This window comes from Xenopus tropicalis, chromosome 2 (assembly GCF_000004195.4).
Source record: "Xenopus tropicalis strain Nigerian chromosome 2, UCB_Xtro_10.0, whole genome shotgun sequence".
Taxonomy (NCBI): Eukaryota; Metazoa; Chordata; class Amphibia; order Anura; family Pipidae; genus Xenopus; species Xenopus tropicalis.
The window spans coordinates 58,722,533-58,739,036 of NC_030678.2; the positions used below are offsets into that span (position 1 = coordinate 58,722,533).

Below are 16,504 nucleotides of genomic sequence, written 5' to 3' on the forward strand. Positions count from 1 at the left end.
CTAGTGTGACAGGATGGGGTGCCAGAGGGAGATGGTGTAGGTTTCTTCTACTGGCAACATCTCTTTTTAAACATTCACCTCTCACAGTAATTTATATCTGCACACATGCTCTTATCTCCAGGGTTATTTTAGTGTAATGCACATAAATCTACACTTTGGCCCTGTGCAGTCTAACAGTATACTGTGCCCTTTATCAACCGCAATTGTTTTTGACTGGACATTTTATTTTGCAGAATATGAGGCAAAATAAGATAAATAATACACTGCATGCATTATAAATATAAATTCCTACCTCTGGTATTCCAGATCCACAGGCGTAAGGAGCAAAGACTCTGACCAAGGAAACTGCCAAGAAGGCAAATGATAATGCCCACATAATGTATAGGAAATAATTGAGAATATAGGCACTGGCGCCCTAAAACAGTAAAATATTGAAACATTGAAATATTCAGTAGAACATAGACATATTTTAGAAAAAACAAGAAGAATTATTTTTAATATTAATATCTTTATTATAACTTACCCATATTCATAATGTGCCAAAATATTCTGCAGTGCTATACAATATAAGGGTGTAAATATACATACAAAAATTGATTGATACATGATGTAAAGAGCGCTCTGCTTACATATAGCCATATTAGAGCTTACTTATAGCCATGCATCTCCGCTACACAAATAAAGTTCAGATAAAAAGTTACTCTTGCCCAGATCACCTAGACTTTTTATTTCAGAAAGCTCGACTGTTACACAGAAGCCTAACTATGTGGTGCCGGGCCCTCACAACCCAGTGTGACCAGCTCTCCCCCCTCCCCAACCTCCTGCCCACTTGTGTCTCTCACTCACTGCCTGCTCTCAGGTAGGAAAGAACCTGGGGAAGGGGGATTTCTATAATATAAAGAAAGCAGCCCTTGTAGTCCGGGCTGGGCCCCACACTACTACATGGTCTGCTTCCTCTATAGTTACGCCACTGCTGTTACATTAGAAAGGGCAGGGGGAATTTCCATATTATAGGGGAAGTGGCCCCTGCAGTTCAGGCTGGTCCCCCCTGTCTCCCTGCCCCCACAACTGCAGGGTCTGCTTCTTCTATAGTCACACCACTGCGGTTATATCAGAAAAAGCAATACTTTTCACTTCCTTCCTTATTTTGCCTAAGCCAAAAAAATGCCCTGTCAAATTTTCCACATTTGCTATAAAGCTCAAAAGAGTAATCACAAGCCCAAAAAACACCTAGGTTTTGTAGAAGAAAGTTTGGATTTATTCACAAAAGCACCACATACGGCAAAGCACAATCTATCTCATGTTTCTATGCCAGCATTCTAACCAAAAATTGTGTCACTGTTGCAGATACGACACTAGTTGTGGCAACATGGGGCATCATTAACATCAGTAGGAGAACATATCAGCAAGTGAAAAATGTTACACATTTTGATGCAATCAAGTATATGGCCTTTCTGTGATGCACCTTGTGTCTTGTCCTACAAGGTAGGTGCAACTAGTATGTATAAAAATTGAGATAATGGAGGGCACTCTAAACTAAGAAATACTTCTACTTAAACAATTTTACCAACATAAAATGAATTCTGGTGCTAAGGTCACACACTCCCCTCAATAGACACAAACCCACGCAAAGACCTTGCACAGTCACTAAAGAAAGCCATACATATTGCAGTTAAAAAGTTTTATATAAGATTATTTTGTAACGACAATTCAACAGTTCAGTTCAGCTTTTTTTTTATATGCACAAAGTACAATGTACAAAGTGCAATGAATTCCTTACTTGAATAATTTGATAACATTTATATGATATGTACACAATATCCCCCAAAGGATCCAACATATACATACAACCCAGCAATATACAGCAAAAAAGGTGAAGGCATCTACCTTCACTCTTCACTCTGGACAAAGGCATTAAAGCTGAAACACTGGGGTAATTCTCTTATCCAGAGTATCTGCCTTCACCTTTTTTGCTGTATATTGCTGGTTGGTATGTATATGTTTGATCCTTTGGGGGATATTGTGTACATATCATATGAATGTTGAATTGTTGTTAAACAATAATCTTAAAAGGTTTTTTATAACTGCAATAACACCTTTGGTTCTCTTTAGTGTGCAAGGTCTTTATTTGCCACTGGCAGATTTTGATATAAACTAGGCTATTAGCCTTCCTGAGATTAAGTAAATCTAGGCAAAACTGTCAGCTCTGGGAAATACGGATTTTACATATCGTAAAGATATCCAATCATTATTTCGGTTTAAAAAGAAAGGTGCAAATCACTAAAGAATGCGGATCTCACTGTCGAAATTCACAATAATCCCATTTGACTTATCTGTCCAGTGTCATACAGCTCCATCATTTAACTGCAGGGTATGTTGGTTCTTGACAAGGCTTGCTTTCATTTTATGCAAGGTATCAGTGTGTAATAGCCTGCACCCGGTACAGAAGAACTTTTGCTATTTCATCTGCTAATAACTCCCAGAGTGACAGAATAGCTGGCTAGCATAATGTGAGAGCGTCTGTGGGGCTGTCAGGTTAATCTGCAGCAATCAGTCACGCATTCTAAATGTAAAAAGAGCACATACTTGAGGCATGAACATTGCATGCCCCTGCCTATTGTGTAATCAAGCAGACGATGCTATAGAAGTTGGCTGAGGCAAACGGCAATCGGTGAAAACACATCTCTAAACACAACAGGGTTGTATATTATTTTCCTTAGGCCATTTAGCAATACATTTCCAGCATGCAATGTTGCTGAACAACAGATTAAAGGGCTGGGATGAATGTAGTGTAGAGTTTATTTAGCCATCAGTGATCAATTCTGTGTTGTTACAAAACTGTCATCTTAAGTGATACAAACAAAATACAAGAAAACAGAGCAAAATCCTGCCTGGGGGAATGCATCACATTAAAGCTTATTCAGCGGTTATCATGCACTTTACCATGTATCCTGTCTAACATGGCCAACTGCACTAAGCACAACACTCAGGAATATGGGCATGGTATCATTACACACACACATCCTACACAGAGTACAGAGTACACTATACAGCACACAGGAGCCTACAAGCTTTTCCACCGATGGCTATGGAATGTAGGCAGTCTGTGAAACCTCGGTTTCAATTTGAATTCTTTGTTACACCCCTTTGACATTGGCCTAGATGCCTTATACTTCTATGAGTGGGGCTCTAAAGGAAAGGTCACACAGTTCCTGTGTATAGCTTAGTAAAAATGTACCTCTAAGTGTGTATTTGGATCTTGGAGTTAAAATGACCTAACACATTGTTTCTGCAGACAGATGCTGCCAAATCTGTGTTAATAATTGTTGCACAACCCCCAATCCCAATATCACAACTTGCATGACAATCACTGATGTGGAGGTAAAAAAGAGCCAACATTACAGCTGCCTCCCCCACTGCAAACAGATTTGATCCGAGCCGCAAATCACTTGATCTCCATTGGATGGAAAACAGGTTGAGCATCAGGATTCATTTGTGGTATTGCAGTGGCTGGACTGGCGGCAAGCATGGCAACTTCCATCCTTAGGATCATTCATTTCCAGACAGGTTGAAGGTACAGGGAACAAGGATTCTACAGAATGTTCTCAGAACTGTTCCTACACCAACAAATTAGTTGTGAACTCATCAGGCAACATTTTTTAATAGATTTTGCATTCTGCCACTAGGTGGAGTATGCAGTGAAAATGAAGAGCAAAGACCTTAGCCTTCTTAGCATTCTCACTACTAGAATCCTTTAAGCATTTGGAATAGTTGACTATTTCCATTTATTAAGCAAACAAAGAGAAGCTTTTAATTACAGGCAGCCTTATGTAACCGAATTCTTCATGTCAATAAATGCTTTCCCCATACCTCAGATTGATCGATCATCAGCTCGGACCATTTCTGCCACTGAGGGCACTTGTCTCTGTCCTCAAACGTCGTCTCATCTGATGTCCAGCAGCACTGCTCATGGCTGTACCAGAAAGCATTAAGACAAATGCCTTCTTTGAGATCAGTCATCCAGTCCACAGCTAAGTCTATAACTCCAGCTAATGTACCTGAAAGCACAACAACAGCCAAATGTAATAAAATCAAGACCTGCTTGGAATTTCACAAATGACTTTTACTTGAGAAGTTTAATTATTATTCTAAGAAGTGGCGCAATGTGGTTTTAATTCTGTGTAGAAACAGTCATTGATATAGTAAGTGCCTTTTATGCTCAGCCAAGCACTGTGCCTGGATAGTGTTGAGGTTGCAAAGTGCACAACCCTACTCCTGTTTAGAGTGCCAGAGCACTGCTATATTAACAAAACATGGCCTTATTGGGCTTTATCTGTGTCAAAAATTGACTGATTGGCTTTTGACTATCATCACTAGCAATGCTAGGGTACACTTCAAGCAAGAGATGTGTTGTTCTTTGTGCCTTATTAAGCCTGCTGTCACTTTCATTATAATCCAAAACACTTGGCACACTGACACAACCTGCCACAGACAGACTGAAATTACTGACAGGTTCCAGGGTCCCTGTTTGCACAGAGCAGGCTGAAGGGACATATTGCACAGGAGTATATATTGATGCTAGGGATACACCTAACCCTGGATCCTAAGCCACATCTGAGCCTTTTTCAACAGGATTCAGCTGATATCAAGTGCCTGGTTAAACTGATTCTGAACCCTTAAATTTAGATGTTTTTTGATCACACAAACATGGAAGTCAGTATTTTTTTTTAACCCTTCATAAGCTAATTTGGATATTCATATACCTCCCTAATGCAAGTACCTTTCTAATTCTGCATCCAAACTAGCACTTTGCACTTTCATTTATAAATTAGCACTAGTAAAATCTCAAATTACTGGCATACATTTATCACCCCTTTAGCCCTTGTTGGCTGCCCTGACACCTGTAACACTTAATGAAGGTTTTTTGGATTCTTTTTAGAAACATACATGTAAGCAGCCTGTGAATTCCATTTCAGAGCTAATAAAACAGTGACATCTAGCGGTGATTTTCAGTACCAGTATTATGTTTGTTCCTCACTTATGGGTTGCAGTCAGGCATTTACTTCTACTAATCAAATCAATTAGCTGATTGGCTGCTGTTACAGTGGAATAAAAATGAATGCAGAAAAATCATATCTTGCAATGTAATATGGTTTGTTAGAGAAGAACTGCTGGAAACACAAAGCCGTGCCAGCGAGATTGCACACACACTTGGCAACAGGCGACTCTCCAAATGGTTTTTTCTTCCCAAAGCTTAATATACAACATCACACTACTTCTTTCTAATAAACACATTTTTCATTATGTTACATTATGCCACAAGTTTGGCTATTTTGCATTTGTTTATGCAAAATAGCCAAAAAAATATTTGCAAATTGTTATTTTGCTCCCATTGCTTCTTTTGTACTCTCTAATGTATTCTTTGCTACAGCGGTTGTTTACTGCACCTATCTGACTATCTGTGACTTGCTTCTTTTAATGATGACTAGAATATACAGGAACAGCGGCTCAGCAGGACATGCTCCAGTCACAGCTGATAAGCGGCAGTGCTAATAGCAGCAAAAAGCACACATTTTCTCAGTTCATGCCGCTCTGCAGTGCAAATTATGTAAGTCTGTCTTAAGTGGCCATGAAACTATAGTCTTAATGAAAACCTCTTCTTTGAAGTTTTTAAACAAATAATCCTACTTACATGCCAGAAGCCATTTCTGGAGTAATTCAATATATATTTATTGTGCTTGCTTATGTGTTTTTTACACAGTGGTGCCCTGGTATATAGAGCAAGGTCTGGGCTGTTTAACAGAGGAATGTGAATTGGTGTTCTGGCTTTTCTGATGCGATTTTTAGAGTGTCAGTTTTTAAAGAACCTTAATGCTCATAACCAGAAATACCTCTCTCATTACCAAGCACACCCCCATATGTAACCTCTGGTCTGCACATGACCTCCTTCTCTCCTTCTCACTCATTACATCTTCTCACTCCTGCATCCAGGACTTGTGCTGCACCCACACTTTGGTGCTTTCTGTCCCATCCCAATAAACACTCTCAGAGCCTCCAGGTTTACAAATGATCCCTGAAGACTTACCTTGTCATTAACCAATTAAGCCAATAACCTAACCATTCCCCAACTTGTCACCTAACCCCCTTTACTCTTTGCTCACTATATATAGGCTTGAAAAATATACCACACTCACAGGACTTAGGATGCAAAAAAAGAATTTTACAGTTTCACGTGTGAATAAAATTCCTGTGAGTCCGGTATGTTTTTCAAGCCCATATGATGTATTCTACACTGCACCCAGGCATATTTAATTGTGTTTTGACATGAGTGCCATTTTTTTAAAAGTCACAGAAAAAGCTAAAAGTTGCAATATGCAACACAATGGCTAAAAATCTGAATCTGACAATTTGCCAGCTAAAACTTGCCAAGATCATGTAGCAGTTAATAGCAGATGTCCCTTCCCTGGATATTTTTTACTGTTTTTTTTGTGCAGCAATTTGAAAAAGTAAAGGTTTTGATGCAACAATTGCAGTTTCTCAACTTTTTTGCAAGTTTTTTCCTCACTGACTTATTGAATTTAGACTTTTAAGTAAATGTCAGACATTCATGGAAATTAATTTATTAAAATTTTTAAGATAAAAAAGCCCCCGAACCTGCACTTTGTCAAATAGTAGTCCACATCTGCCTCACTAATTGTTGCCTTATGTCCCCTGAAATCTCTTTACTTTTCAAAAGAGCCCAAGAAAATCCTCCTTGCTCTGAGATTGCAGCTGCCATCTTGATTCTGTTCACATCATTCTCCAGACATCAGGTTCCTTGTGCGCATGCGCCACCTAGTGGTGAAACTGCAGATCTTGATGCTGAGAGACTTATACTGGATGTTCTGCTCATGCACCCCAGCCTTGGTCTTAGTCCTGATCGCACTACTCGCTGTATGCGACATCCTTCTATTCTGTTAAAGTGACAAGTTCCTTTGAGAGCTTCAGGGGACTTTGTGCAGAATATAGATGTTGGGTAGGTAACCCAACATTAACAACAACTAAGGCAGTTTGCAATGTGCAAAAAAAAAAGGTTGCAAAAAGTGCCCATTTTTTGCACTTAGAACACTGCATTCTGCATTGTGTAAATTGCCACCGGCCTCTGTACTTAATTTCTGAGCACAGATACCTGCCACTTGTCTCTGGAATACAGAGCTAACTACATTAGTCAGCACTGTATTGGTGAAGGAGGGGGGCATATAGTATCCCCCTCACATGCCCCCTAACTTAAAGGACAAGTCAACCCAGAATATATTTTTTGCCTAATAAAAGAAAACAAAATTCTAAGCAACTTTGCAATATAAATTCATTACAAATTTGGAATGGTTTTTGACTTATTAGTATATATAATTGTTATTAAAAGCAGTGTTTGCCTGTCCTTTTCTATACTCTGCTCTGGTGGCATTTGAAACAATGTAACAAAAGCCAGCAGACTGACATATTGGGCCCGATTCACTAAAGTCCGAAATAAGGAGTGCTATTTATAGCATGCGTTAAAAATCTTATCACTTCTTATTTTTCACTCGATTCACTAAAAGGACACTTGTCATAATTAAGAAGTGATGTTCTTGGCGTTATTTATCTTACGATGACATATTTTCAAGCAATATATTACGCACGTAACCATTACTTTCTGAAAACCACCATTTCCCTGAAAACTGGAGGATGCATCACTCTAGGGCCAACATATACTTGAAAAATACGACTGCAAACTCCATGTTGTGTTGCCAAAAGCTCACGAACCGCAATTTTCTTTAAGTACCGCCTGCCCCAAGTAGGGTTAATATTCACACAGATTAACACGATATTTTGCATGTTTAACGCTTCATATGTGTTTGTGAATCATGTGTTAGTACTATTTCTATTCGCTAATTAACGCAATGCGTTTTTTTGTGCATGCGATATGCGGATTAACACATGCGAAATGACTTTGATGAATCGGTACTTAATTATCGCATGCTTTTTAATGAAAAAAACTATGCGATAAGCGTTATTGACCTTTAGTGAATCGGCCCCTATAACGCTTATCGCATAGTTTTTTTCATTAAAATATGTCATTGTAAGATAAATAACGCCAAGAACATCGCTTCTTAATTATGACAAGTGTCCTTTTAGTGAATCGAGCGAAAAATAAGAAGTGATAAGATTTTTAACGCATGCTATAAATAGCACTCCTTATTTCAGACTTTAGTGAATCGGGCCCATTATATGATATACAATATTATATTGTATATTGTATGGCCCTGTAAATTTTAAACATGAAAAAGGAGACAGGGTTTCTTTCCAGAATGTTATAACAAATTTCCAGCAGCATCTTCTGCAAAAAATAGTGAAAAGTATTACAATAACTGTCTTTTGGCTAAACTTTAGTTAGATTTCTTTGATCAGAGCTCTGGAATTCAGCTATATTCAACCCTTCCGGAACTTCGGAATAACTTATGGAACCAAAGTGAGGAATAAAGGGTTGTAACCAACAAAGGCATCACACCATCTAACGTACATTATAGAGGGATTTGATCTGAATCCTGCTCAAGCACTGTTAAAAATTCTGGGTATGCAATGTTTGATCCATAGTACTTTACAAGCTGGTCAAGGTAGAAACAGAGAAGGAAAATCTTTCATATTAATATGGTATACATCAGTTTTTAAAGATTCCAAGTCTCCACACTTGACCTGTTTCCGAATAGTGTGAATATTTTCAAGATGTAGTCCCTAACTACTGTGGTTCTGAATTGACCCTGCGCCTTTCTGATTTTTTGTTTGTGGAAGCCTAGGTCCTTGAGAAAGGTTGTGTTGCAGTGACCAAATGCTGGGCTTTCCACATGATTAATAAATATTTTCTCATTTTTAGACAGAGCGAAAAATTGGAAAAACTGGAAAAATTGGACAACCGGGCAGCAAAATGGAAAATGAAGTTCAATGTTGAAGTACAAATTTATGCACTTTGGTAGAGATAATATAAACACAAGTTATACACTAAATAGTAGTGTGTTGGGGGTATCATAAATTGAAAAGGGTCTGGAGGGGTTTTGTATATAACAAGTTGTCTAATTCCAGGCAGTGTCATTCAGTGGCTACTAAAGCAAATAAAGTGCTGTCTTGTATAAAAAAGGGCTTTGACTCAAGGGATGAAAACATAATTTTACCTCTTTATGGGTCCCTGGTAAGGCCTCACCTTGAGTATGCAGTGCAGTTTTGGGCCCCAGTCCTTAAGAAGGATATTAACGAGCTGGACAGTACAGAGATGTGCAACTAAACTGGTATGGGAGGGTTAAACTATGAGGTTAGACTGTCAAGCTTGGGGTTGTTTTCTGTAGAAAGAAGGCGCTTGCAGATAGGGGATGCTTTTTTCCCATAAAAGGGATCAGTGAACCAGAGGCCACCCCTTTTACATTAGAGGAACGGAGCTTCCATTTGAAGCAGCGTAGGTGGTTTTTCACGGTGAGGGCAGTGAGGCTGGGGAATGCCCTTCCTAGAGATGTGGTAATGGCAGATTCTGTTAATGCCTAATTTAAATATATTTAGGCAGATTGATCATGGGTTAAGTGCAGAGGACCTCTTGATTTTGTCTATGTGATATTTGTCACAGCCTCATTGCACCTAACTGTTTAAACTTTAGTGGTGAACACAACTTTCCCTTCTTCTTTTAGTGTATACAGGAGCAGTGGCCAGCTACATATTGTTACTCCCACCCTTCCCAGCTACAGTCAAGTGATCCCAATGGTGGGCAATAAAAGGGCAACTATTTGGTAGTTTTAACCTTGAAAGCAAGAAAGTTGCAGGTAAAACTCCTGTAGTTCCTGTATCAAATGTATAATTAAGCAGTAGAATTCTTAATAAATCAGATAAAAGTGAGTGTTGGCCTGGCCAGATCAGGGGTGATTTTGTTTGCCAGCTTGAGTATATTGCAATATATGGACATACAAGAGAAGGGCATTACTAAGCAGCATTTATGGACAGAATGCCTTAAAGTCCTATATATATTGATAATGGGTGAGTGCAGGACCTCTTGTTTCTGTCTATATGAATTTTGTGGTCACAGCCTCATTGCACCCCCACCTAATGGTTTCGAATTTAGTGGTGAGCAAAACTTTTCCTTTCTTTCTATATGTTATGTATATGTGATGTATTTGTTTTAATATGTTAAGATATGTTATAATATTTTGAGGAATATTATTCTTACCAGCCAGAAGTCCAATAAGGAGCATAACAACCCATCCTGACCATGCATCAAGAAGGCCTTTGATAAATTCCCAGATTGATTCCTTGCTCTTGCTAGTGATCTGTTGGGGAAAACAGATTTACTGATTAAATCAATGTCAAATGACAAGAAATGTAATTTATTGAAAACATAAAATTAAGATTTAGATTGATATAAAGTTTTCTCACTCCTTTTATTTTAGGTAAATGTAGCAAATATGTGAATTTGAAACCAGGCTTGTATAATAAAGGAAGTCTCATGTGAAATACACATTTTTAATAGCATGGAGTTCTTTTCCAAGTAAGACCCAATGGGAGTTGTAGTAAGAGGTAAGATGTCCCTCCTGTGAGGAGAAGCTCTCCAATTACCCCCATGTTATTCCATAGAACTATTCATAAAGGCCTGCCTATGTAGGGAAATAGACAGCGTATAGCTTGCTTCCCTTAAGAGGTTTATCATAACATACTGCTTGTTTCATCCTGTCTCTTTGTGTGGAATGTCTTGAAATTTTGGCTTAGTATTTTAATGCTAATGTCTACAGTTACATGTCACAAATGTTATACTACAAATGGGCAGCTAATGTATTGGTACTGTCTTACATTCCAAAACATAATCATGTAAAGTCATGTAAAGTGTTTGCTGATAAGCTTTCAGGCAGTATTGCTTTCACTCAGCTGATGGAACTGTTAACTACGAAAAACTTCTTAAGGGATAATGTTCAGAAACAGAAACGCAAGGAGGGTAAAGACAAATAATTTAATAAATGAATTCATTTTGACCTCTAGTAAATTCGCATTTGATCTTTGCCAATAAGGATATGTTTCAATGATAAGACAGACAAATGTCCCATTTGATGATAAATGCATATCTGCAAATACATATGGGCATACAAAAAATATGTAAATGTCTCTCCTAGAATTCTCAAACGAGAGACATAGTCACTTTCCTTTTATGTGTTTCCCAAAATGTAGTAATATAGTAATAAACACCTCTGGAGGGGTCTTATCCCCCTTTATTATGAGGTCCAACTCATGCTACATAGCTTTATCACTATCACACAACAGTATTTATAGGATCAAAAATGTTATTAGACACAATGGTTAGTAATATTGGCTTGCCAGTGTCCTGAGCATAATGTTTGTTTTGTGTCTGCATCGGTTTTCTGGCACACATTCCATAATATACTGGTAGGTACTGATGAGCAAATGTATCCTGTTTTGCGTCCCCAAAAAATTGAAAATAGTGAAAGTTTGTGTAACGCATTGATACCAATGGCTGTTTTTTTCACAGAGACTTTTCCAAACCACAGTTTCTTTTTTTTTTCAGCTTACAATACAATGGAATCTATGGGTGTTTTTTTGCAGCAAAACCTGGTGAAAAATTTAGCTCTTCGCTGCTGGTAGGTTAAGGGTGAAGACACATGGAGCTACTAGTACCTACTTATCGTGGCTACTAGAGTAGATAATGCTGATCAATTACTGATAATTGTCTCTACACGTGTTTTAGCAGAAGCAATTCTCAGTATTGTCTATGGCAGGGGATTTTCTGGCGTTTAGTAGTTGTGACAAGTAGCTGCTACTAAGTAGCTCTGTGTGTCTTCACCCTAACTGCCTCCTGCAATTTGAAATTTGTGTGTGTACCTTTATGTAGGTCTTATAACCAAAAGCAACAATGAATAGGTAATAGCCAATAGGTAATATTTCCTGATCATCAGGACATTCATTCACTTTGACTGGAAACACGTACTTTTCTGTGTCTGTCTGTATCACGTGACTTCTCTCTTAGCCAGTCAATGGTATGGAAATCTTCATATGTCCCGACATCTGGAATCGGCTCATCAAGGAAATCCATAAGGTTGCTAGAACCATTAATGTCACCGGTGTTAACCATGTTAATACCTATAATGAAACAAATTTGCAACATTTGTAATGTTTACAGGAACACCATACTTTACTAATATCACAGTTCTCTAATATATGATGAATCCTTCTACACTTGGTCACTTTAAAGAACAACCCAAGCAACTGAAGCTAATCAATTACAAGTTTTTTCTTTATTATTAAAAAAGAAAAAGGAAATCATTTAAAAAATTTAGGGTTGATTCACTAAAGTGCGTTAAAACGTGTGCTATTTATAGCACACATTAAAAATTTTATTGCGTCTAATTTTTCGCGTCTAAAAGCATACTTGCGTTAATTTAGACGCAATGCTGCTTGCGTTTTTTAAGTCGCAAAGACTATTTTTGTGCAGTATTTGACGGAACGTGCGCTAATCAACGCATCACGCACAAATAGTTGCCGTGTGCGGAAAAAATGCACGCCATGTTAGCCATATACGGCATTACTTTCGTAAAACTACTTTTATGAAAATGACCATTTCCCTGCAAACTGGAGGCTGCATCACTCTAGGGCCAACACATACTTGAATAAATCACACTACAAAGTCCATATTGTGTTGCCAAAAGCTCATGAACTGTACTTTTCTATAATTACCGCCTGCCCCAAGTAGGGGTTAATTTTCGCATAGACTAATGCGATATTTAGCGCGTCTAAGTGTTTGTGAATCATGCGTTAGTATTATTTCTGCGTGAGAATTAATGGTAAAATTAACCCATTCGGTTGCGTGCTATTTAACGCATGCAATATGCGACTTAGCGCATGCGATAATATTTTAGCGAACTGCGCGTTTTTTAATGTCTATTTTAACGCAAAAAAACATGCGATAGCTACTCCATAATTTGGTGCTTTCTGGATAATGGGCTTCCAGATAAGGAATTGTATAGCCATTCACTTATTTTAATACTGCAGAATGGTCAAGACTACTCCTTTTAGCTAAAGTACTCCTCCTGTACACTGGATGGACCACTATATAATTTACTGACTGTAAGTGAATTTCACATGTAAAAAAAAACCTTGTGGCCAATCAGATGGTAAAATGAACTACCCATGTAAGCTTAGTGTGGGCTTTATCAGTCCATCAGTAGCCAATGACAGGATGAGTTAGTGCTCAGTCTGGGGCTTCTGACAAATGCTCTTTAACATGTTAACCCACCTCCAGATGGCCAGGGTGTTGGCAGCTGCTGAGAACTACAACTCCCATAATTCTCATGCAGTTTTCGGATGCTTGCATTTGTAGTGCACAGCATCTCTAGCAATGACATTGCCAAAAGTGCATTTTAATATAACTGCTTGCTGCCACACCATTCTGAGTATAGGGCAGGGAGTTTATATAGTTGATGCTGTTAGAAATAAGCTGTTTTCTTATGGCATAGGTGTTAAGACAATCACAGCACTTGTGATAATGAATAACCATTGAACAGAATCATATGAAGGGGCATAGAATACATGGCATTAACAGGTAATCTATTTCAGTAAAGAACCAGTACATGCCCCTTCTGGCAAGCACTTTATAGATGTTCAGTGTAATCTCAGCCCCACTGCACTGCCCGTATTTTCATTAGCTGTCTCTCTGTCACATACACAGGGAGACCAATTGCTTATCATTGTGCTGGGACATTTTCTTTAATCCTGGCTTTTAAAAAGATCTACTTGATTTCAGTGTTCACAGTCTGTGCCCGGAATGTTTTCTAAATTCTAGTGATCCCCTTCATTAATTATGTATACACTTTGCCATAAACAAAAGGCCTTTTGATACAGAGCTGGACAATAGGCCTTCTGCTGCAGGGCTCCTTATGCCAATATATCTGCAGCCATTTCAGCTGGAAAGACCTGCATTGTCGCTGCCTTAATGTATTCAGTGTTGTTCGAGTCAGCTCATGTGTCCCACAGCTTTACTGCTGTCATATACTAAATAGAAAAGAGTCACCTACCTGCACTGTAACATCAGCTTTCCAACATCCATAGGCTTGCACAGCATCCTCTCTTAGGAGCTAATGATATGGGATATGTGATGTCATTGTAGGGAGGATGCAGTCACAGTCATGTGGTCTCCCTGTACAGCAACCTGCCTCCATACACCAAGGGCTGATTTAAAGGAACAATGACCATTTCCTCCCGGAGACTCTCAGTGCTGGCAATTGCTGCTGCTGCTGCTGTTGGGTTTTTTTTTTTTTTTTTTTTGATCTTTACAAACACAGAGCTGGAGCCCTATATAATAGCACTGAAGATCTGATATTTTTACACTGCAAAAGCAGATTAGAGGATTAAGGGATTTAAGTACAGAAAATTCAGATGTGTTCTAAACTGCAGCAATATTTGCTAAGCTACATTTGATATTTGAGCAAACTTCATTAAAAAAATCATTTAAAAGATAAAGAGAAATATCACTACATTTTAAATTCTCAGACCAAAAAAAACACCATTTGTCAGATTTTTTTATATTTTTATTGTTATAATAATAATAATAATAATAATATTTATCGGTTAAATCTTGAATTCTATTACATACATTAATGTAATATGATATATTGCAATATTTCAGGTCCTCCTGTATTTCTAAAATTTGCTAGTATCTGGAGACTTCTAATGCATGCTGGGATTGGTAGTTCCAAGATGCCACAGGACCATACATGTCTGACAACCCTAAGCACTGTGGGGCAGGGGGTACTTCCTTTTGTGTCTCCTAACACTTAGAACGTCACTTTTAATGGAATTGTATTCCTTGTAATCCAGGTTTATTATTCCATAACCTTTGTTACATTATAAAATGACTGTAAAGTGAGGGTAACTTGCTGGCCCTATATAAATAAATGATAATAATGAGGGTGTTGTATTTATCATCTTTTCTAGAAAATACTGGCCTTGCCTAGCTTTTTGCCTTAAAGGACATGTAAACCCCACACACAAAATTGTAATCAGTGAACAGCCTCTTTGAAATCTTTCAATACCTGCCACACTGGTTGTCCAGAGGTTAATAGTAAGGCTGCAACATCTCCTCCTGTAACCCACTCACCCCCCTCCCTCGGGAATTTGCTTTGGCTGTTGGCTTGTGGGCATGCTCAGTTGTTCTAAGTTCAGATTACTAAACGCCCCCCAGTCTAGCAGCCTGTGAAGAGATGGCATTGCTGGTTCCCATAGAAACTCAGCTCTAGCTGTCTGCTTCAGTTTTTTTCTACTTTCTCTCCTGAGCTCAGCTCAAACAAAGCAGAACTTTTATCAGAGACAGTTGTGCCTGTGTGAGCCTGTATTCTTGATTAAATGTATGCTGAATAAGGGTCTGTGTGTGTATGCTGTTTGTAGATTTAAATGTATCCGATTATGTATCAGAGGGAAAATGGCCACTGGGTAAAAGCTGCTATTTGCTTTAGGAAAATGTGATGGTGCTGGCAAATGGAGGGGATATATGCGGTACTAATGATGCCATTTGGGTGGGGGAGATGTGCCCAACTGATATACATTGTAGGCAAATGTAGGCTTTAATTACATTGGCATCAAGTATTATTTTTACTGACCAGACCTTTTCCGTACTTTAAGGGCTCTGGTACACGGGGAGATTAGTCGCCCGCGGCAAAACTCCCTGCTCGCGGGCGACTAATCTCCCCGAGTTGCCTTCCCTCTGCCATCCCACCGGCGAACATGTAAGTCGCCGGCGGGATGGCAGACGCGGCGGCGCGATTTCGGCCGCCGCGTCTGCCATCCCGCCGGCGATTTACATGTTCGCCGGTGGGATGGCAGAGGGAAGGCAACTCGGGGAGATTAGTCGCCCGCGAGCAGGGAGTTTTGCCGCGGGCGACTAATCTCCCCGTGTACCAGAGCCCTTAACGGATCACTGGAAATGTACAGAACTATTAGGGTAAAGACACACGGAGCTACTAGTAGCAGCTACTTGGCATGGCTACTGAAATAGACAATGCTGATCATTTGCTGATAATTGTCTCTACGTGTGTTTTAGCAGAGGCAATTCTCAGTATTGTCTATGGCAGGCTATTTTTTGGAGGTTATTAGCTGTGAAAAAGTAGCTGCTACTAGTAGTTCAGTGTGTCTTCACCCTCAATACAAGTAGCATTATATAAATACTAATCACTAGCTGTTGTAATCTGGAATAATATTATAAGGAATATCCAAACACTTGAGAAATACCAATACCCAGTAACTGCTGCAAGAGTATAGTGGGCCCTGACCTAGCTCTTACCCACCATACAGAATAGGGACTCTATGCAACTTAGCATTCTATTTTAACCTTAAACTTTTATGCCGATAGCAGCTCCACATTTTTAGGTGAAGTTGCTACTGGCCTAAAATAAGTATAAGAGTAGCTACGCATGGTGGCCAATAAGCTTTAACAAATGATTTTAAAAGTTTGAGG

General features: G+C 38.8%; 1 protein-coding gene across 1 annotated transcript in view; it reads right to left on the reverse strand.

Annotated features, from left to right (window-relative positions):
• clcn4 (chloride channel, voltage-sensitive 4) overlaps positions 1-14,110 on the reverse strand; it is a 33,037-nt gene extending 18,927 nt beyond the window's left edge. Inside the window, 5 exon segments of the mRNA NM_001126598.1 lie at positions 293-415; positions 3,871-4,058; positions 10,223-10,322; positions 11,987-12,138; positions 14,070-14,110. Of these exon segments, the coding sequence (NP_001120070.1) occupies positions 293-415; positions 3,871-4,058; positions 10,223-10,322; positions 11,987-12,130 (555 nt within the window). The 5' untranslated portion in view covers positions 12,131-12,138; positions 14,070-14,110.
• Between the last annotated feature and the right edge of the window lie 2,394 nt (positions 14,111-16,504).